At 35.2% G+C, this 19,879-nt stretch overlaps 1 protein-coding gene across 1 annotated transcript; it reads right to left on the reverse strand.

Moving 5' to 3' along the window:
* Positions 1-8,348: 8,348 nt before the first annotated feature.
* On the reverse strand, positions 8,349-19,187 carry LOC147069684 (uncharacterized). Its single transcript, XM_085950702.1, has 5 exons — positions 19,063-19,187; positions 16,411-16,593; positions 15,412-15,499; positions 12,658-12,784; positions 8,349-9,361 (listed from the first exon to the last, which is right to left on the reverse strand). Exons 1-5 carry the CDS (start codon positions 19,078-19,080, stop codon positions 9,154-9,156), a joined length of 624 nt encoding a protein of 207 aa, XP_085806828.1. The 5' UTR covers positions 19,081-19,187; the 3' UTR covers positions 8,349-9,153.
* Positions 19,188-19,879: the final 692 nt, after the last annotated feature.

Consider the following 19,879-nt stretch of genomic DNA (forward strand, 5'->3'; position numbering starts at 1 on the left):
CTGGCTGAGTTTTTATTTCCCGAATATGACTTTTAGCCAATCAAACCGCGCTGACGCCGTGCATCTCGCTCCCACATTCACGCTGTCTAGCTCTAAAACAATTACGCCCACTTTCATATTTTTCGGCCGTCCGGAGTGCTCTTTCAAATTTCGTCTTATTGATATTGTTTTTAAAGTTACTATTGTTTTAATAGTGAATTCATCAAATTTGAAGAGATCATTCATAGCTGATACATCACCAGTTCGCCCTGAACTTACAGTAGAGTTATGGAAGTGAGTATTTTAACCTAAATAACTGCATTTTGTTTTGATAAATGACACAAAATCCCAACGGTTACATGAATTCTACAGTATGACCCGGCAACTACTATGACGTAAAAATAATTATTATTTCAAATTAATTTTAATCAAACATTGTTTGTCTTTATTTTACTTTTAATCTAGGTATTTCTATGAAAATAAAGGCGATGCTATTATTTATTTTTGAATGCGCTGATAGTTAATTTAATTTAATATGTATGTTAGTAATTATTTATTTGGTGAATATTATATACTTAGGATATTGGTATCTACCTAATATTAGCAGCCAATGGTAATTAATTTATAGATGCTATTATTTTGTGTTGTCATTCCAATAGTAAATAATATATAATATTTATTTGGTGGTTTGTAATAAGTTTAATTGTTAATTATAGAAATATATAGATATAATAATATACAGATATATTATATACATAGTTTTTTTTTTTTTTTTGGAAAAAGTATTAATATAAAATTGTTAGCAAGTACGAGTAAGTACCATCATAAAATATTGGAGAAATCCGTGACGTCGGTTAGTAATTGAAGTAGTAGATACCTACTTTTATTTAATAAACAAAAACCGATCGCCGATAGTCGCTTGATTTTGAAGAATACTGATGAGCAGGTATTAAAAGGCCAATAGTTAAAGTTTGTCGTCATAAGTATGTCACCTCGTAGCATAGTGGATAATTCGTGGACTGGGTCGTAAACCCAGGAGATGCAGGGACGATTCCTGCCGGGTGTCTTACTTTTTTCAAAAAGATTTTTTCTATTGGTTATAATATATTTTCTCAGAAGTGATTTTCAAAATTATGTATGTTCAATAATTAGAATGGTACATTCTTAAATCTTGTGAATTATTCGTTGAATAATAAAAAAAGATTATTAAAAACTATTTTATTACTTATTACGAAAAAAACCGAAAAAAGCGAATGCCGCATGTTATTATTACCTATGAACTTGGGTTATTACGATCATTAGGTATTTAAATAGTAAAAGTAATCATTAACAATTATCGTGTAAATAAATATAACATTTGAGGTGCGTACTTTTTGACCACTCAGTAATCCGTGGGCCGTGCAGCAATACGCTACGGTCTTAAGTCCCGAACGTCCTTGTTTTGTCCCGAATATCCATTATTCTGAGAGAGCGCTAAAAATTTCCCGAATATCCACAACGAGTACTTGTAAATAAAACGCATTTTCTGTGCATTTACTGATTTATACCAGTATATTATTCTTGGAATCTATTCTTAGATAATGTTGCAATCATACAGTGTAGAAAGAATGATTGATACATCTACTGATATTTCAATATACGACAATGAAATTTGTTTTTCGTCTCCTGAAAAATTGACATTTGGTCTATTCGGGAAACAAATCCTAAAGCGACGAATTACATAATCAAGGATGTCTACGTATTCATTATTTTAACAGACAATAATAATACAAAGTAAAAGTAATATTCTAGTAAATACAATCAGCAGCTCGCTACTTGTACAACATATCGTCACTGTTCTGGCAGAAGACACTAATTCGAAAAAATGGCATTGAGTTAGTTATACCAAAATGTTCCTTATATCAAACTTTACCGTCTGGAAACCTTAATAAATAAACAGTCTCTATTTCAAACTCACATGATAGATCATTTCAAAAATTTTAACAACTTCAAAGTCAAATTACTCAAAACTAGTATTCTCCAATTAGTGTGTTCTGCCAGAACAGAGACGATATAAAGGAAGAATGTTTAGTGTTGCCACCAAACTGATCAATAGATATTTTTTGGTTTACGTATAATTGTTAACATTAACAACTGAGCATATATTTTGAACCAATCAAATTAAGCGTCAACACGATCGAGTCGGTAGCTGAATAGTTACGTGTAATTTAAAGTCAACGATCGTTGAATCTGCTGGTGTATTTAGGCATTTACACTGTTGATCCACCTGCTATCTAATGCCATAATAAAAAAAAATGAAGATTTTAGTGAGTACTTCCCAGTGGTGGGTTAGTTTCCGCCTTTAAAGCCGTGTGTCACCTTGTAAATTGATATACTATGTATTTGACCTAGTCGGCGACGTTTCCTCTGAAGTGTATTTTTCCTAAATAGATTAGCTCCATCCTGGATCACTGATCCGGCGCACTCCAGCCCACTACATCACTGATGATAGCAACCATAGATAATATACACGAATGCTTCTTGGTCATGGAACTTACGAACACTGTGGTACCACTATAATATCAAAATTGATTATCAGATATTCAATCATCACATTAGACAAATGAGTGTCGGCATTATTCATGCTAACCCATCACAGGACGAATGAGATGTTTCATGATATTATGTATCGTTCGATTAATCCAAGCCACCAAGATCCACATCAATGATGACAACGACAATAATTGGATACAATTCATATGACCATGACCATACTCCATAAAATAAAACACAAGTGTTAACAAAATAAAGTGCTTTTTTAATAATAATATTTATCTATGTACATTTTTACAAATAAATAACATAACTAACCACAGAAACAAAACAAATTTCACAAGTCTTTTTGATTCAAAATAATAAATGACAGTTGCCAATATTCACCTTGGACGCATAGTTATGGTGTAGATGGCTCAATTATTGGTAAAGCACATTGGCCGGCGGAATCAGATTATTGCGTGTTCGAGTCCTGCTCGGCACGGATATTTCTTTAGTGTGTTTCTGAGGTCATTCGAATTATATTTATTATAAATTTGATTAATAATTGCGGGAAGGTACAAATTTTCTGTATCAAAAAGTTTAAACCGTACTTTCATAAAGTAAATAATAACTGTCATATGCGCCGAAGGAAAAGGGAGATAAGTCTAAAAGCAGTACTTTTCGGGAGATCCAAAAGAAGATTGTGTTTTAAACAAAAGCGAACCATTAGTGCGAGTGAGTAAACATTCGGCATGCTTATATCTCCGCACTATGCGTTAAAGTAAGATAGAATTTCTACAGCTGAATTAAATATTTTTTGTAAACGTCGCCGGTAAATATGGATTTGACTGATTACATTCATTTAAAAAAACCCACACTGGATAGGGACAGGTGGAGGGAGCTGTTGGAGGAGGCCAGGACCCACACCGGGTTGTCGCGCCCCTGATGATGATGATGACATTCATTTAAAAACTGCGAGCACGTATTGCTGAAATTTATTGTTTTTGTATTAAATATAAAGTTAGAGGCAATTATTTTTGTAGAACATATTATTATTATTAACTACAGTATAACCTCGTTTTTACGTGCCCGGAATTCACGTTTTCCCGGCAATTGCGTGTAATTTTTTCAGTCCCGATGTATTTCAGTACATTTAATACCCGCATTTACGTCGGAAATTTTCAAAATATGCGAGTTACGCGCGCTTAACAATGATTGGGTCATGACATTCGAACGGCGTAAGGTGTTTGGAGGGAAAACTCCGTGTCTTTAGAACGGCGCACGGTGATTGGTCGGCCAGCGACGCTATGATTGGCCCGAGTTCGGCGCCTGCCGTTCTAATGAAGAAGAGGTTGATATTCCAACAAAAGAAGAAGCAATGAGGTTCATCGAGGGTTTAAAAACCTACTTTACAAACTTTGCTGATATCCAAGATGACACTTTTAAATGTTTATATAGTCTTGAAAGAGAATTACATAACAAAAAAAACAAAAATGCAACAAACTAATAATATACATGATTTTTTTAATAAAACGTTATTTTTTTAGCAACATAAAATTTAAATGTTCTTTTTTTCAATACCCCCTTTTACATTTTCCCTCCAATTAGGTTTTTTTTTTCAGTCCCTTAAAAAACGTAAAATAGGGGTTATACTGTATGTTGTGTTTAAATTTGGCAGTCGTACCAAGAAGCAACAGGATGGTGTAATGTTTCATAGTTAAGTTGATAATCGCAAGAAACACGGCTTCATTTTGCCGAACAATAGGTGCTCTCTATATATCGTTACTCTGAGGTTTCATGAGTTAAATAAGAATTTCAATCTTCGTTCCACTTTACTTATAATATATTATGGTTAATTATTTAATAATTATGCAACATGTTTCAATTTTATTTTTAGACATATAAGTGCTTACTTTTAAAAGCAGCTAAAACGGTTTTTCGAGTATTTTGAATTGGATATATATTTTGATAAATATATTTGTCTACCATAGTATGGTCTGAGAACTTCAAAACTAAGCTAAATACTTCAATATTAATTATTAAAAATCTATAATCTTAGTTTCAAAAATAAATAAATAAAAGATATAATAATTGTTATTTCAATTTATCTCAAAATTGCATAGAACCGTTTTAGCCGCTTTTGAAAGTAAGCGATTCACATCTCCCTTTTCCTTTTATACTCAGATAACAACTCAAAATAAATATTAATGAGGTATATTCTATTTCGAATTTATAAACAAGAAACTCCTCAACAATTTTATTAAGTTGGATGATAGTGTTTCCTAAACTTAGTGGCCCATTAGAGACATATTTTACACCACTTACAAGGAATAATTATTGGTCCTTTTTTCATAGTTTGAGCAGCTGATTAAAAAAGTGAATCACATTTTTTTTATGAAAAAAAAACATTCAATCATTAAATCTTTCATGTACCACAGTTTAGGAAATACTGTTGTCTGATATCATACAACTGGAAGAAATTATATAATTTACCTAATATTTACAAGAATTTCCTAAGTATTTATGTACAAAATATTTTTACCTAATAACAAAAAGGCATACAAGCGGTCCTCGACTTCCGTATGTATTTCAAAAGATAGATTTGATTGTTAGACTGATAAATTACCATCATGGAAAAATGTGATTCCAATGCCGAGCATATATCTAAAATATCTTATGCAATTCATAAAGACAGCTATTTATAGAATACTTTATCAAGAAAAGTAAAAAAAGCCTGGTACTCGATTTGACCTCAGTTGGAGTATGTGGATACTATGCGGCACTTCTGAGAATTCCAGGTCACGCCAGCAACCTGTAACTCCGCCGTATATACCCTACGGATGTTATTTAGCAGCCTTCCGAGATGCCAGAAGGCGGTAGGCTTGAATAATGAAATAAGTACGTTAGGATAAAAATCATTTGAAGCAATTGTAGCACATAGTTGAGTCGAGTTCAAGTTTACGAAGTTTAGTATACGGTTGCTCTGAACCTTTGTAACGTGACATGACTCACAACTGTAAATCAGCACCGTCAGAATGCAAGTATTGAATAAGCAATATTTGATTTTAGTGAAGTACAGTTGTGAGACATTCCACATTGAGTTCAATATTGCTCAAACCATTAAAGAAAACACCTGAGTATGTTAACATTATTATAGTATAGTAAAATGAATATTTTAACACACATTTTTCCATGCTTCTTTTACATTGCGTTACACGTTTTATATATATATGAAAGTTGAGAACTGCCTGTATAGTTAAATTGACCTCCAATCAAATTACTGCAGAATATATATGTCAGCACATAACTTAACATACCGTTTGACTCTTAAAGTATGCTATGGTGACCAGCAACCCAGCAGTGTCTTCAAGAATCACAGTTTTACTGTCTCTTATCCGGTAATGCCAGTATCGGTGGAATGGAAATAATTCTGTTCTGGATCAGGTTTATTCAGACTGAAGCGTGGTTAATCAAAAATATCGTCTTTGTGATTTTATCACTGTTCCAAGATTCATAATATGCTGTTTACAAATCACAGAACATGTTTCAAAAATGAATCGGGTCATACCGACCGTTGTTGTGATTGGGCTCTCTCCACAAGGAATCGACAGAATCGACCAAAACTAGTTGTGCGAGGGGTGGAGCCCTCGCTACTGGTGTACACTAAGGGCGATGAGAAACGAAAGAGTTTGAAAACAAGTGCAATAGACAGTAACACGAGGCAAATAATTCAATAAGTGTGATGTGATCTCATATATAAAAACATTTTGATTACACGTTGCGTTGTTTTCAATCAGAAAGCAAAAGAAAATATGTAGGCCGGGTCGTATCGGCAATATAATATGTATATTAAAGACCGTCCAACCTCTTTGGGTTGTATAGTACTGAGATAAAATTCATGTCTAAATAAAACACGGTTCTTGTCGGTTTACAGGAAGCCAGCAGCAAACAAATGTTGAAAATAGCCGATATACAAGATTATTTGTTAGGTTAGGTTTTCATTCTTGAATTCATGAATTTTGCCAAAATCAGCTATGAAAATTGAATTAATGTTCATATTGAATCTAATAAAATTGGAGACCATATAGTATACGGTCCACTCTTTCCGATTCAGGCTTTCTTGTCCTGCTGACGCATATAACCATAAAATGAAAAATTGAAATCTGACATTTTCAGGGGTGACCATGATTGAGTAAGTTCGATTACAGTTGGCATTTGAGATGTCTATTTCCAAAAACCGATAAACCACCGATAGACCAAAGACCAGTTGAACAATTAAAATGATACAACTACCGATAATTCCAAAGAATTTGGACTAATATAAATAGAAGGAGCATTATACGTTATTTCTGTTATGACATTTGAAATTATATAGCAAGCACGTGAAGCATGGTTATGTTGGTAAACTCCACAAATATTAACATCGCTCAGTTGCCATTCCGATTTTCTAATTCACGCAATATGGTGGCCATTTTTTATGTACATTGTGATTACTTACTCGAGTGAAGTTTTAAACGGTTTTACAGAAATTTTAAAGGATTTTTCAACTACATAATAATGCCAAAGTGTAGTATTACTGGCTGTCTACCCATAGTGCCGGATTGTCTTTAATACGCCCTGCAAATTGGTAAATAAATGTCATAGCAGTAGTGTGAAGTTCTTTGCAAATGAACCTTAATCCAAAATCTTGGGGTTCCACCGTGTGTACTTCTGTTTTCTTTCCTCAACGTTTCGGGCTCATTGCAGAGATTATCAAGAGATATGTGTTATGATGAAGTGTAGTGTAGGTGTATGAATGATATTCTAACAAGATGATCCAAGAAGCCGGCAAAAGCAAAATCACACTGAGCCCAGTTAGTCAGGATGAACGGACAAAATTCAAAGGCCAGGCATTAAAAATACTACTGATACCATTTCCAGGATACTGAGGAAACACGAGATCGAAACAATATTCTCAACATCGACGAAAGTCCAGAATCTGTTAAGACCAGTAAAGGACTCACAGCTTTTGGACTCGGCAGGTATATACCTGATAAGCTGTCGCGGATGCCCGAAAAAGTATATAGGCCAAACTTCTTGAATGGTTAGGAAGCGTGTGAGTGAACACGACAGGGCATACCGACTTAAACACCTCACGATGTCAGCAATTGCCGAGCACTCGATGGATACAGAACACAAATTTGACTTCGAAACCAAAGGGATATTTCCCACGATTGGCAAAGTAGGCCATCGAAATCCATAGAAACCCTGAAAATATTAATAGGGATGATGGGTTATTGTTAAAAACGTCATGGCTTCCGGCACCGTTAGCAAAATCCGATTACGATTGACACATTACTCTGAGCAACGTTTGATCTTAAGTAATCGGACTCCTTTTGGCATTCTTAGAGCGACGTTTGCATCATACACCTACACTACACTTCATCATAACATATCTCTTGATAATGGCCTAGGAAATGGTCGAGGAAAGACGGAAGAAGTAGACACGGTGGAAACCCAAGAATCTATTTCGTTAAAAAACAACCGTGAAAGTCTAAAACATCTAATTTGCTTATTTATTTATCGTAATAAAAGGTTTTTTCAGCTAATGGAACAATAAATGGAACTGAATAGTGGACTAATTGGTATTTGAAAATAAACACCTCATGCGTAATGATTGCAATAGATAGAACAAGAGCGGGGTGCTAATGTGGAATGCACAATGAACACAACTGGGGACCCTGCCTACTGCACTTCACAGTTTGATAGTAACGTTTTGAAACGTTTGCCTTTAGTTATCTCAGAAAGCAAATAGACCGGTACTGTGATGGCAGACGGTTATGACTGCGGTTTTTATCACGTTTTAAGCTTTTTTTATGTGTATAATATATTCCAAATTGTACATTCTTTGATGTGGCAAAATTTTAAAGCTGCAACTTTATTGGTCAAAAAGTAATGTTAAAAGATATCGGCATCTGACCAAATGGGAAAAAAAGTTAATATGGCAAAAATATATATCTGCTTAAAATGCAAGATAACAATAAAACTTCAATCTTTTGAAAAGAAATGGTAATTAGGCCACAGATGCCCGCATGAGCTGTTATATTTTTTTTTTACGAAAATAGTTTATTCCATGCAGACAATTGTATTAAATACCCTTTTCTGTCGGCGCAGATGCTTTTCGATCCAATAATAATTGTTAATTTAAAATATGAAATTTTCATACATTTCGATGCATCATTATCACACACTAAGATTATATTAGGTTGGGGTAGGTTAGGTTATGTTGGGTTTGGTTTTAAAAAGTTATAAAAACTCATGCAGGCATCTGCGGCACATTTACCAAAGAAATAATTAAAGGTTTGTGTTGGAATGCTAATTCCGCTTATTTTGATATAAAATACTTATAAACTAACTCTTGTCAGACTGATTTCAAAACTTTATTTTTGCTCTCGTGTAAACAGCAATTAAAACCAACCGTACACAGTACCGAGACATCGATAGGAGCAATAACAAAAAGCGAATGGCCTGAGAGGCATCTGCCACTAACAAAATGGGCAACCCGCACTCGGTAATGGACAACCGACAATTATTATGCTCTGCAGTATAAGTATTATTTGTTGATTGGTTGCGATGCTCGCAAAATTGACGACGCGTCGGCTTCTGGGGGCTTTGCGCCTTCTACTTCTGGGGTTTGGTTTCATCAACGTCATTATCTTTATGTTGATTCAAAAGTGCGATAGTAATAACGATGATGCAGACCGTTGAGATGTAAAGCGATTCTTTCATCACCAGATCCTTGTGGGCGATGACTTTTGCTCTTCTGGTTTTGTTTTTTTCTTTCCGTTCCCTGTCTCGGTCGAATGTTGCGCCATAATGCTCTTTCACCCTGAAATCAGAAAAATACAAGTATTTTCACCTTTCCAACATCGGTTGAGAATACCTACCACATAGTTGGCAAACTTTATTACATGCGCGTGCCAAAAATTCCTAAACATTATTTTTCGAGTGTTTGGCATGCCAAGCAGTTTTTCATGGGGAAAAATGGAAAAACTGCTTTTAAGAATCCTATCGAAAAAGTTTAAAAACCACAATTGAATTCTTGAGATTCTATCGATCACCGTGTTTCTAAGCGAAGGCATATCTTTTATTCTTTGAATATTTTTTCATGGCTTTCAAATTTTAAGAGATCATGGGAGCATTTTGACCATGCTTCTTTCATAATAATATTATTATATATTATATTCCCCATCACTGGAACAGTTTTCTCTTTTTAGCGATTATGTTTGAGGCAAAATAACAAGCAGCTGTTATATTTTAATGAAATTTCATTAGGTTTGTCAATTGAATATTTTTATTTTTAATTGCCCGATCAATAAATTCTTTTTGTTCGTCTTTGATTCTCTAAAAGAGTGATTTATGGTTTGTCTCATATTACCGTTTTACTGACGAGGTCCTGCATACAACTATTACAAAATTCACAATACATACTGCTTTATTGCCTTCATTAATCATGCCAGGAGTACCTCAGTCCACCAGTTACATGTAAATTGTACGTAAAACATTTCACCGTGGCATAGTTCGCTGTGAGTTTTCTATCGTAAAGAGATGACCGTATACCATACGGTCTCCAATTTTATTAGATTCAATTTGAATATTAATTCAATTTTCATAGCTGATTTCGGCAAAATTCATGAATTCAAGAATGAAAACCTAACCTAACAAATAATCCAGTATGTATATCGGCTATTTTCAAAAATTTTTTGCTGCTGCCTTCCTATAAAGTATAAACCGACAAGAACCGTGTTTTCTTTAGACATGAATTTTAAGTAAGTACTATACGATCCAAAGAGGTTGAAAGGTTTTTAATATACGGCCATATATTTCCGATACAACATTTTACTGTGAAGAGTGATACGGCGAACTGCATACGTGCAAGTTTCCACACACGCAGTCCACCAATTTTTAAAGTCTCTGCTGTTTGATTCTAATGATTTTGTTTTTTTTTATTTCCACAAACAAGTCACTTTAAATAGGATTTACTAAATTAAATAAAATACATGCACTTGTCTTCAACATCAGCCGGATCTAATAAATAAACAAACATAACCTCGAATGATAACAAAATTTCTTGGCTACACTCTCTGCAGAGTTGCCAGCTTAAAAATATATTGGTGTATGGAAAGATGAAATAAATATAAATGAAGAGTCCGGAAATACTATAAATATAATATAATCTCTATATATATAAAAATCTCGTGTCACGATGTTTGTGGTCGAACTCCTCCGAAATGGCTCGACCGATTTTTATGATTTTTTTTTATGTATATTTGATAGGTATGAGAATAGGTCAACAAGTATATTTCATACCACTAGGTGATTAGGGTATCTCTATCCAGAAATTTTTTTCTTTTATTTTTTTGAAAATTTCTTTTTGTATTTTTTTATTATTTTGCATCAAAAAATACCTATAACCCCAAATTTTCACCCTCCTACCCCTGCCATCCCATTTTTTAATCGCGATTTTATTATTTTTGTATGAACAAATTTAACCGTCGTTCGTGTTTCAAGCAGAACGAAATTATTTATGTTGTTGAATGACAGATGGCGCTACGTCCGAGAAGAATTCAAGAGAAGCGTCGCGTCATTTTGACATTTCATTCGGCATATCACAACGCAGTGCGTGCAAAATTTTGTACGATTTATTTTAATTTATCTATTTTTATGTGCGTGTATTACAGTGCACAATGCCAGCAAGACGCAAGGGGGGCCATTTGGGCCGTCGAACGAATAAAGCAACAAACATGCAAAATAGTAGAGCAGAAAGAACAGACGAACAAATCCAACAAGATAACAAAAACGTGCGTGTAAGCATGTCGCAATTGCGTGCATCCCAATCACAAGAGGCACGAGCTGAACGAAATCAACAACGACAATTGGAACGGAGCCAAGCGCGCCGGTTCGTAGTTAACACACGCAGAGCAAATGACCGACAACGCCAACAAGTACATCGAACATTTACATCCGCTTCGTTCCTTCGTCTCGCATTCGAGTACGAGCCAGATATTGAATATTCCGCTCATCTGAAAGTACTGATTGGTGCTATGGACAAAGAATGTCCCCATTGTCATGCGCTCAAATTCAAACATGAGTCAGCCGGGATGTGTTGCGTATCAGGAAAAGTGCAACTACCAGAAATTGAGATACCACCAGAACCATTGAACGGGTTGCTCATCGGCACGGTTCCAGATTCAAACCTGTTCCTGAAGTCCATTAGCACATTCAATTCATGCTTCCAAAAGACTTCGTTCGGAGCAACAGAAATAGTTCACAATACTGCGGCAAATGGTTAACAATTCCATTCTACGTTCAAAATCAAAGGCCAAATATACCACAAAGTAGGCTCATTGCTGCCAATGCCAAACGAACCACATAATTTTTTTACAAATCTACTTCATGGGCGGTGAGGACATCAATCATGTAGATGCACGTTGCGGCTACAATAGCCTCAATTCGCCTAATGCCAGGCGCATCGTCGGCGAACTAGACGCCCTGTTGAATGAGCACAATGAATTATTGAAATTCTTCAAAGCACACATGCACGAATTGCAAAGTGACAATCACGCTATTGTCATCAATCCTGATAAAACACCAGCTGGAGAGCACGTGCTTCGATTCAATGCGCCTGTTGTTGACGACATTGCTGGAATCATGGTTGGCGACCGCACATCGACGCGAGAAATCGTGATTCGAAGAAGAAACAATAATCTGGAGTTCATCGCTGACACACACAGTTCATACGACGCTTTCCAATATCCGCTAATTTTCTGGAAGGGACAAGACGGATATTGCATAAACATTAAACAACGAGATCCTGTCACAGGTAATTCATTCATTATGAACATCATTACTCATTTTGAATTGAGAAAATTAATGGTTGATGTTTTTTTGTTTTTATCGGCGGTCATCGTCTACAGCGCTCTATTCCTCTTTCTGTCATATATCCCATCCCCACACACTTACGATACATTCGTTATTTTTTATTTAACAACCAAAATATTCACTAGAAATAATTTATATGGCAGAACAACGTTTGCCGGGTCAGCTAGTATAAATATAAAAAAATTGAATTTGTAAATCGTTCACGTGCCATAAGATCGCCAACCATGCCCTACCATGACTTACCATATGTCGTAATCATAAATTGTTTCCCTCGTGTCAGTGGGTACTTGATGCCTGGTCGCTCGAGATTTGTAAAATTTATTTATAGGGGTATCTGGAATACCAGGATCGCCAACATCAACATGTAAACCTGCAATTAAATTATTTATAAAATATAAAATAAATGCCCATATGCTTAACTTAACTATCGTGATTGAAATAGCCATTATAGGTAATTAGAAAAGTAGTCTAGGAATTAAAATAAAAATATGCTTGGCGTCAAAATGCCCTTTTAGTTAAATGAAGGTGCTACATTTCAAGGCATTGAACCGACACTATTTCGTGCAAAACACTAAAACGCGACCCAAATTGAGGTGCATGTCGCAGACTATCACGTGACGTCACAGTAAGCTACAGCTACGGGAAAAAAGCGTGTAATGTCGTTGTTCTTGGTGTTTAAAATTTACATTTTTAACATTTATACGTTTTGAACGTTTTTATCATATTCCACATGCCTACACTTTTCGAATGTCATGTCGAAATCACGTTTTTTGTTTTTAGCAGTTGGCACTATGTATTTTCGATAAGAATGTTGTCTATTATCTATGGTCTATAAGTTGGGTTCTGTTCAAAACATTATCTATGGATGTCATGCTGCAAGTATTTTAACATACGCACACATAGAAACTGTTAAAATTAATTGAAATTAGCATGAATAATTAATATTACTAATACATTATAGTAGGTACTCTTCATCAGTGTCATTCTTCAGTGAATTAAAGAGATAGATGGTGACGGTTCAAAATATTCTGCAAAATGACGAAACCATAGACTAAATTTGTCGCTGCGACAGCGTAACAGTAGGCGACGTGCACCATGACATACACCTCAATTTGATTCGCGCTTAATAGACCAGTTGTCATGTAGGTATCAGTGGTGAACAGTGGAGGTAGGGTGTGGAGATCCAACATAAACAGTACACATTCCAAGTCCAATTAAACCCGTAGTGGATCGCACCACTCCATACCGCACAATTTTAACATGAAACATGCACCTCAAATCTCGATATACACTGTAGCCCAAAATAATTCTTCATGTTAATTAATGTTTTTAGGCGTACACTAGAGGTGGGAAAACTGGTTGATTTTGAAGTATACTTACTACCAGTATAAAAAAATACTTAGTATCAAAACTTGTTCCAAAATACTTACTAGTATTTGGAATACTACATAGAGCGGTTGGCATGCGTATGCGACATAAGTCTCATAATAAACTGGAACTAAAACTTAACTCCATATTAGTATTTGAAATATCGGCTTCAATAGAATCGCTTAATGTCCCATTTAAAATTATAAACACATTTTAAATTTATGAGTTGCTTTTATGTTATGTTATAATATTCTTGTTAACATAAAATGAATAAGTAACAATGATTTTTTTATTGTAAGCTGCGTCACCTCAGTCACCTCACCACATTTCCGAGGGAATAATATGCTGCTACAGAAAATTTATGACATATTTGTTCATACATATGATGATGTCATTCGCATGCATAGACTTATAAATTAAAATATAAATGTATTCTAGTGCTACCTCGCTCGCGCGCATTTGATGTCAATAGTATTGAAAGTCTACCAACTAGCCAGCGACTCGCGATGATATCATCACAAATTTTTTGGAACAAGTTTATTGGGCCATACGTACAGAGTATGGGTAGTTTCATCCGATACTTGAGTACACAAACTGGTGACAGTATTTGCAACTCACCTCTAGCGTACACTACAATTTCCTAAGTCAGGCTAAAACTTGCAAGAAAATTATCCACATTTAACATTCATACACAGCAAGATCATTGAGTTTAAACTAATAACCCGTTTACACGTGATGAGAGTACGTACTATCGCGGACATAACAAAAAAATGCACGTGTAAATACGTATTATCGTGCGAATTGCAAGATTGCATGCATGTATTAAAAGAGTTCGGAAGCTTCTGAATTTTCACGCGACAATTGGGCTGTGTGAAATCTGCGCCTGCGCAGTAGAACGATAGTGGCGAACCTGCCGGTAAAAAAACCAACTGCACTCGTTTTGAGGTTAACCGATTTTTACGACCTGTCAAATAATACCATACAATGACATCTGGCTTACTCTTGAAGAATGATATTCGCGAGACAGTCAGCACTTTTACGTGTAAACAGTTATTATCGGGATAGTTTAAAATACACACTATTAGTGAAAGTAAGCCCATGCACATGTACAGGCACTATAATGCTAGGGTGAATAGAAATCGAATCATAATATACCTATGCATTATAACATAAATCTGATAGTGCCACGGATGAGTTAACTCGCGGGATCTTGTAAACGTCATAACTTCTGAACGAACTGTTTGTGTATATTTTCTAAACAATATTTATCATTTTAGTGTGAAAATATTGACGTTAAACTCGAGTAACATGTTGATTTGGTAAATTTTCACAAATATTTATCATTCTGTTCCTATTTCATATTTTTTAAAGGATTTATTTTATTCCAAAAATAGCTGGCCTACAAGTGCCCACCTAGTAAAAATTGGCTGGCAACTTCAAATTACGCTACAGTCAGTGTTTACGTGTGCTTATAACTAGCATAAAAAAGGTTCCAAATATGAATGCTTTACATGCATACAATAGAAGTGTGATGTGAAAAATGTGCATAACTCATTTTGAACATAGTTGTTGCTTATAGCCAGGTAATCGAAGCCGTAATCATGAATATTAAATTTCATAAACAATTACCTCTGTCATACAGTTTTTTCAATTGTACGTTTCCTAAAACTTCATAAGCGGTTGTGATCTCCCGAAATTTGATTGCCGCCTCTGCATCCTGGATAAATATATACAATCGAATTAGTCATATACAAGAGCGAGGTTCTGAGTGAAATATAAACCTAAAATGGCTATACAAGGAACATTATTCAGTTAGAGTTATCACACGAAATCTTATCTTCATTTCAAATTCAATTGACTACCTAATGTAAAATTTTTGAAAGGCGAGTTTATATAAATGAATACTATAGCGCCATGCGGGGGCCTTCAAATACTTTCTTTTTCACTCGTTCGGACGTCACATACAGCCCCGTCCAGGCGCCCTCACTACCGGGCACCCTACCACAGTGCGCAGAAAACGATATCACACAGACAGCAGAGAAGGAGTCACCTATTTACATAGTTACATAAGGCGGTGTTTGATCTTCAGTTATCAATTAGAATTGAGTCGAGCTTGACTTCGCTAAGAGATTGATTATTGCAGGGATCGGCAACGCGGGGCCATCAAATTATAATACTGCCACTCTACTAACAAGTTGAATTTCATGAAAAAAAAATTGATTATCTGCGCGAGAAAAAAAAAGGGTTTGTGATTCATGATTTAATGGGTGGTCCCGTGACAAATATTACACTCGAAAGTCCAGCTTGAGTCATAATAACTATATAGTTGAAAATGTCCCTCTGAGGCGAATGAAACCGGTCCAGATTTAATTAATAAAAGTGTAAAAAGTACTATAAAATTTTGTAAAAATTAATAATAATAAATCATCATCACATTTCCTAAATCTTAAACATAATATTATTATGATATTGGGAGAAGAAAACTCTATTTGTACATCATATTATTATAAAGATTATGGATACTCTCATAGAAGTGATTTCTTCTAGATTTGAGGAATTTGGTTTATTAGAACCAGTGATGAGATTTTTTATAAATCCATTTAATATTGTACTCTAGTATGTACTTACGCTGTTCACATCAGGATGATATAGCTTTGACAGCTTATAGTACGAGGCCTTGATATCTGCCTGAGTGGACGCTTTGGTGACACCCAACACGTCATAGTGGCTGGGAGCTGCCAACACCCGACTTGTAGACACGCCACGTAAACCCAACTGCCCCAAATGACTGCGCAAACTCAGCATTGTCATCTAAAAAGAAAAAACGAAAGTTTTACACCCAACATCACCCACGTCAGAATTCTATAGGGCACGCTTCAATCCCTGAATGGCAATTGTAGTAAGTGTATGCCGTGACATCCTAAGGCTGTTCTAGACAATGTTAATAAACTAATGCACAATCACTTAATGATACATTTCTGATAGATTCGATCACTGCGAGGCTTAAGGTGATAACAAAATGTATACTACTCCCCATTTAACACAAGGGTTGACATTCATCCTGTATTTTCTTTTTATTCATTTAGTGCCGTCTTATATCAGTTAGCCGACTCGCACATCTAAACTTATCTCTGTAACATGTTGAATATATTGACGTGACGTAGTTGTTATTAGCAAAACACACGTTACCAAATGGAGCTCCGCACATCGGTGGAATGCGACATTTTAGTTTGAAAAAAACATCTGGTGTCGCTAGCAACAAATTCCATGCGATTCACGCTGCAGGTCGCTCGCCGTCAGTGTTCCAGTTACGAGTCCGCAAATCGCTATGAGTCACCGTAAGTATGCCTTGGATATTGAGCCACTTACGGAGGTTGCGTAGCTAAGAGAATCTCTTTCTTCCTACGCTTTTGCTGCCCTCTACATTCCTCTGTATTATTAATTGGAGTAAATCATACGTGTTAAAACCTAAGGTAATGTGATAATCCCAGGATATCATATCATATACAAAATACTGTGCATAGTGACACCAATAAATGTTTCATCTCTTAGGGAAATCTGCAGAAATCGTAAAGAGGCTGGAATCATTACCGAACTGACTCATAGAGGTACGAGCAGGGTTAACTATGAGAAAGCAATTTTTTTTCTAGTACATAAGTAAATTTTACAGTCACCGTTTTACAACTTAGCATCAAAAGTTGAGTAGAATCGTTTAGCCTTTTAATGCATATAAATTACTACAATTTCCATATATTAATTCTAGAAGCAATTTTACTAAAATCTTAACATCTTTATAAAATTAACTTTACAATATATGAAAAGATTCGAGCCGAGCATCATTAAAAGTTAAGAATTAATCATAAACCCATCATCAATAATTGGTGATTAACTTAATACTAGATACTAGATAGCATATACGCCCATGGTGGCCGCGCGGCTTAAGCGTTGGACAATAACGCCGTGGGTCCCAGGTTCGAATCCTGGGTCTGGCAAGTACACATATTGTTTTTCAATTTCAGTTCATGTCAGGGTATGGACCTAATAGGTTGAGCAAAAAGGCTGACATCGATTTCTCGTAAAAAACAAAATCTGTCAATACAAACCTCTACTCTGTGGAGGCCCATATGATCCTGTTAGGATCGGACATGGTCGAAAGAAGAAGAAGATAGCATACTAGATTCAATGTCAAATAATATTATAATACCTGTATGTAAAAAATATTAAAATTTTGTTCACAATAAATTTCAAGAAGTTTTCTGCCAACAGCCGATAAATATTGTGAGACAAGCTATCCGATCTACGGCCTTCCCGATTGACTACCACAAGACTCTCTGTCTCTTTCTAACATAAATACCTTTCGCTCATAGAGATAGTGTTACAGCTTGGTCGCAACAAACTCCGAGGAAAACCGGGACTGTAGGATCCATTTTTTCAGTCGACACGAAGATAGGTCATTTTATTTGAACTAGGTAACATCTGGCGTTTGTACGCTGTGCGGCGGTCACGAAATATCATCATAATCAAAAGTAATCGTTGTACAATTATTCCGCAAATGAATTATGATGTTTTCAACACAACCGTTGTTGTCAATATGACACAGAACGGAACGCTTGCCCGAGAAATGATAACATAAGCAAGGAAGATGGAGTACCTAAACCTCACTCTAACTAATATTGGCAGCTTATAAAAGTTAAAGAAAAAGGTCTCAAAATTAAATCTGAAGGAAAAGTTTAGAATGGGTGCAGTAAAAGAATCTTTATATGCTAAAGGCGCCACGATATTATCAAGTTTTAAGACCATTGGTAATTGACACAGGATTGTGAATTTGCGCAAAACAAATTGTATAAAAATTTTAACGTTTATTGGAACATTAAATATAGGTATTAACAGAATTGTACCTAACACTTTCGACTTTCCTCATCACCCAGTATCAACACGCTGCCGCACGAAGGCCTTCCCAGGCACTATTCTTCTCATTGCCGGCGGTAAAAGCACACGCTATTATCCGAATAGATATTATATGGTTTATTATCAGGATAAAAATTCTCCATCCCTGTTAACGACAGTAGGTTACGTTTACTCCGAATAGTGACACAACATTCATAGTTAAAGGTCAAGTGCTATTTTGAGCCAAGGGTTGACCAAGACCTTGTATGTACATTCAAATAACTTTGATACAAACAATCGAGGTTATTTTTTCAACTAATATCACTCTACTTCTGGAACAAATACATTTCACACAGTTATTCACAAGTATTCAGATAAAAAATATATATTTACAGTTGATTTTCGATACATTCCATCAATCTACACTGTGCATCTTCCAATGCAATATCAAAAGTATATAACTTTTGTCAGTCTTTAATTTTTGTCTGTTATGTGACACTAGGATGACAGTTGACAGCATGTTTCAGTGCTACTATTAGCAAAATATTGTAACCATATTAGAGACTAAAATTATTTTATTATAAAATCATATCAAATAAGAATGGCAGTGGTTTAGAGAATTAAAATAAGGTGATAAAACTATCGCTACCACCGTTTTGTATAGCAGTCTAATTTATTATTATAATTTAAGGTAAGTAAATAAAAGAAACCCTCCGTCTATACCAGGGTAACGCAAACTTTTTGGATGGAGGGCCAAATTCAAGAATTCAAAATGAGCGGCGGGCCGCAAGTAAAATACCATTTTTAGATATACACTATTTATTATCACGAAAAATAAACATTTTTGTAAATTTAGGTGTTAATTTTGTAGTTGATATTCTCAAAACTGCTTGTAAATGGGCATCGGAGATATTTGATCGTAAAGAATTTTTATTGAGGTTCATGATCGAAAATGTTTGTTCACATATATAGATTGATCCAAAAATAACGAACATTTTTCTTGCATAATCTTTAAGTTGGTCGAATTTGTCTGAATTAAGGGCATTGTAAAATTTGGAGATTTCTTCACGACGATGCAATTCTCTTAAATCAGTGTCACACTGTAGATCAATAATCTCAAGTTGTAGATCTGTCGGTACACTATCAATATCTATTGAAAATGAATCGCGTACTATTGCTAAACTTGTCTCAATTTTTCGGAAGTCACCAA

The sequence above is a fragment of the Rhyacophila brunnea genome, unplaced genomic scaffold (genome assembly GCF_057557595.1).
Source record: "Rhyacophila brunnea isolate RB1 unplaced genomic scaffold, BYU_Rbru_1.0 scaffold_23, whole genome shotgun sequence".
NCBI lineage: Eukaryota > Metazoa > Arthropoda > Insecta > Trichoptera > Rhyacophilidae > Rhyacophila > Rhyacophila brunnea.

What these genes read in the sequence shown, in the direction of transcription:
- LOC147069684 (XM_085950702.1), bottom strand. An exon ending in ATCATCCTGATGTGAACAGC is followed by an intron (nt 15,500 to 16,410) that starts GTAAGTACATAC and finishes ATATTTATCCAG; the next exon opens with GATGCAGAGGCGGCAATCAA. An exon ending in GAAAAAACTGTATGACAGAG is followed by an intron (nt 12,785 to 15,411) that starts GTAATTGTTTAT and finishes ATTTAATTGCAG; the next exon opens with GTTTACATGTTGATGTTGGC.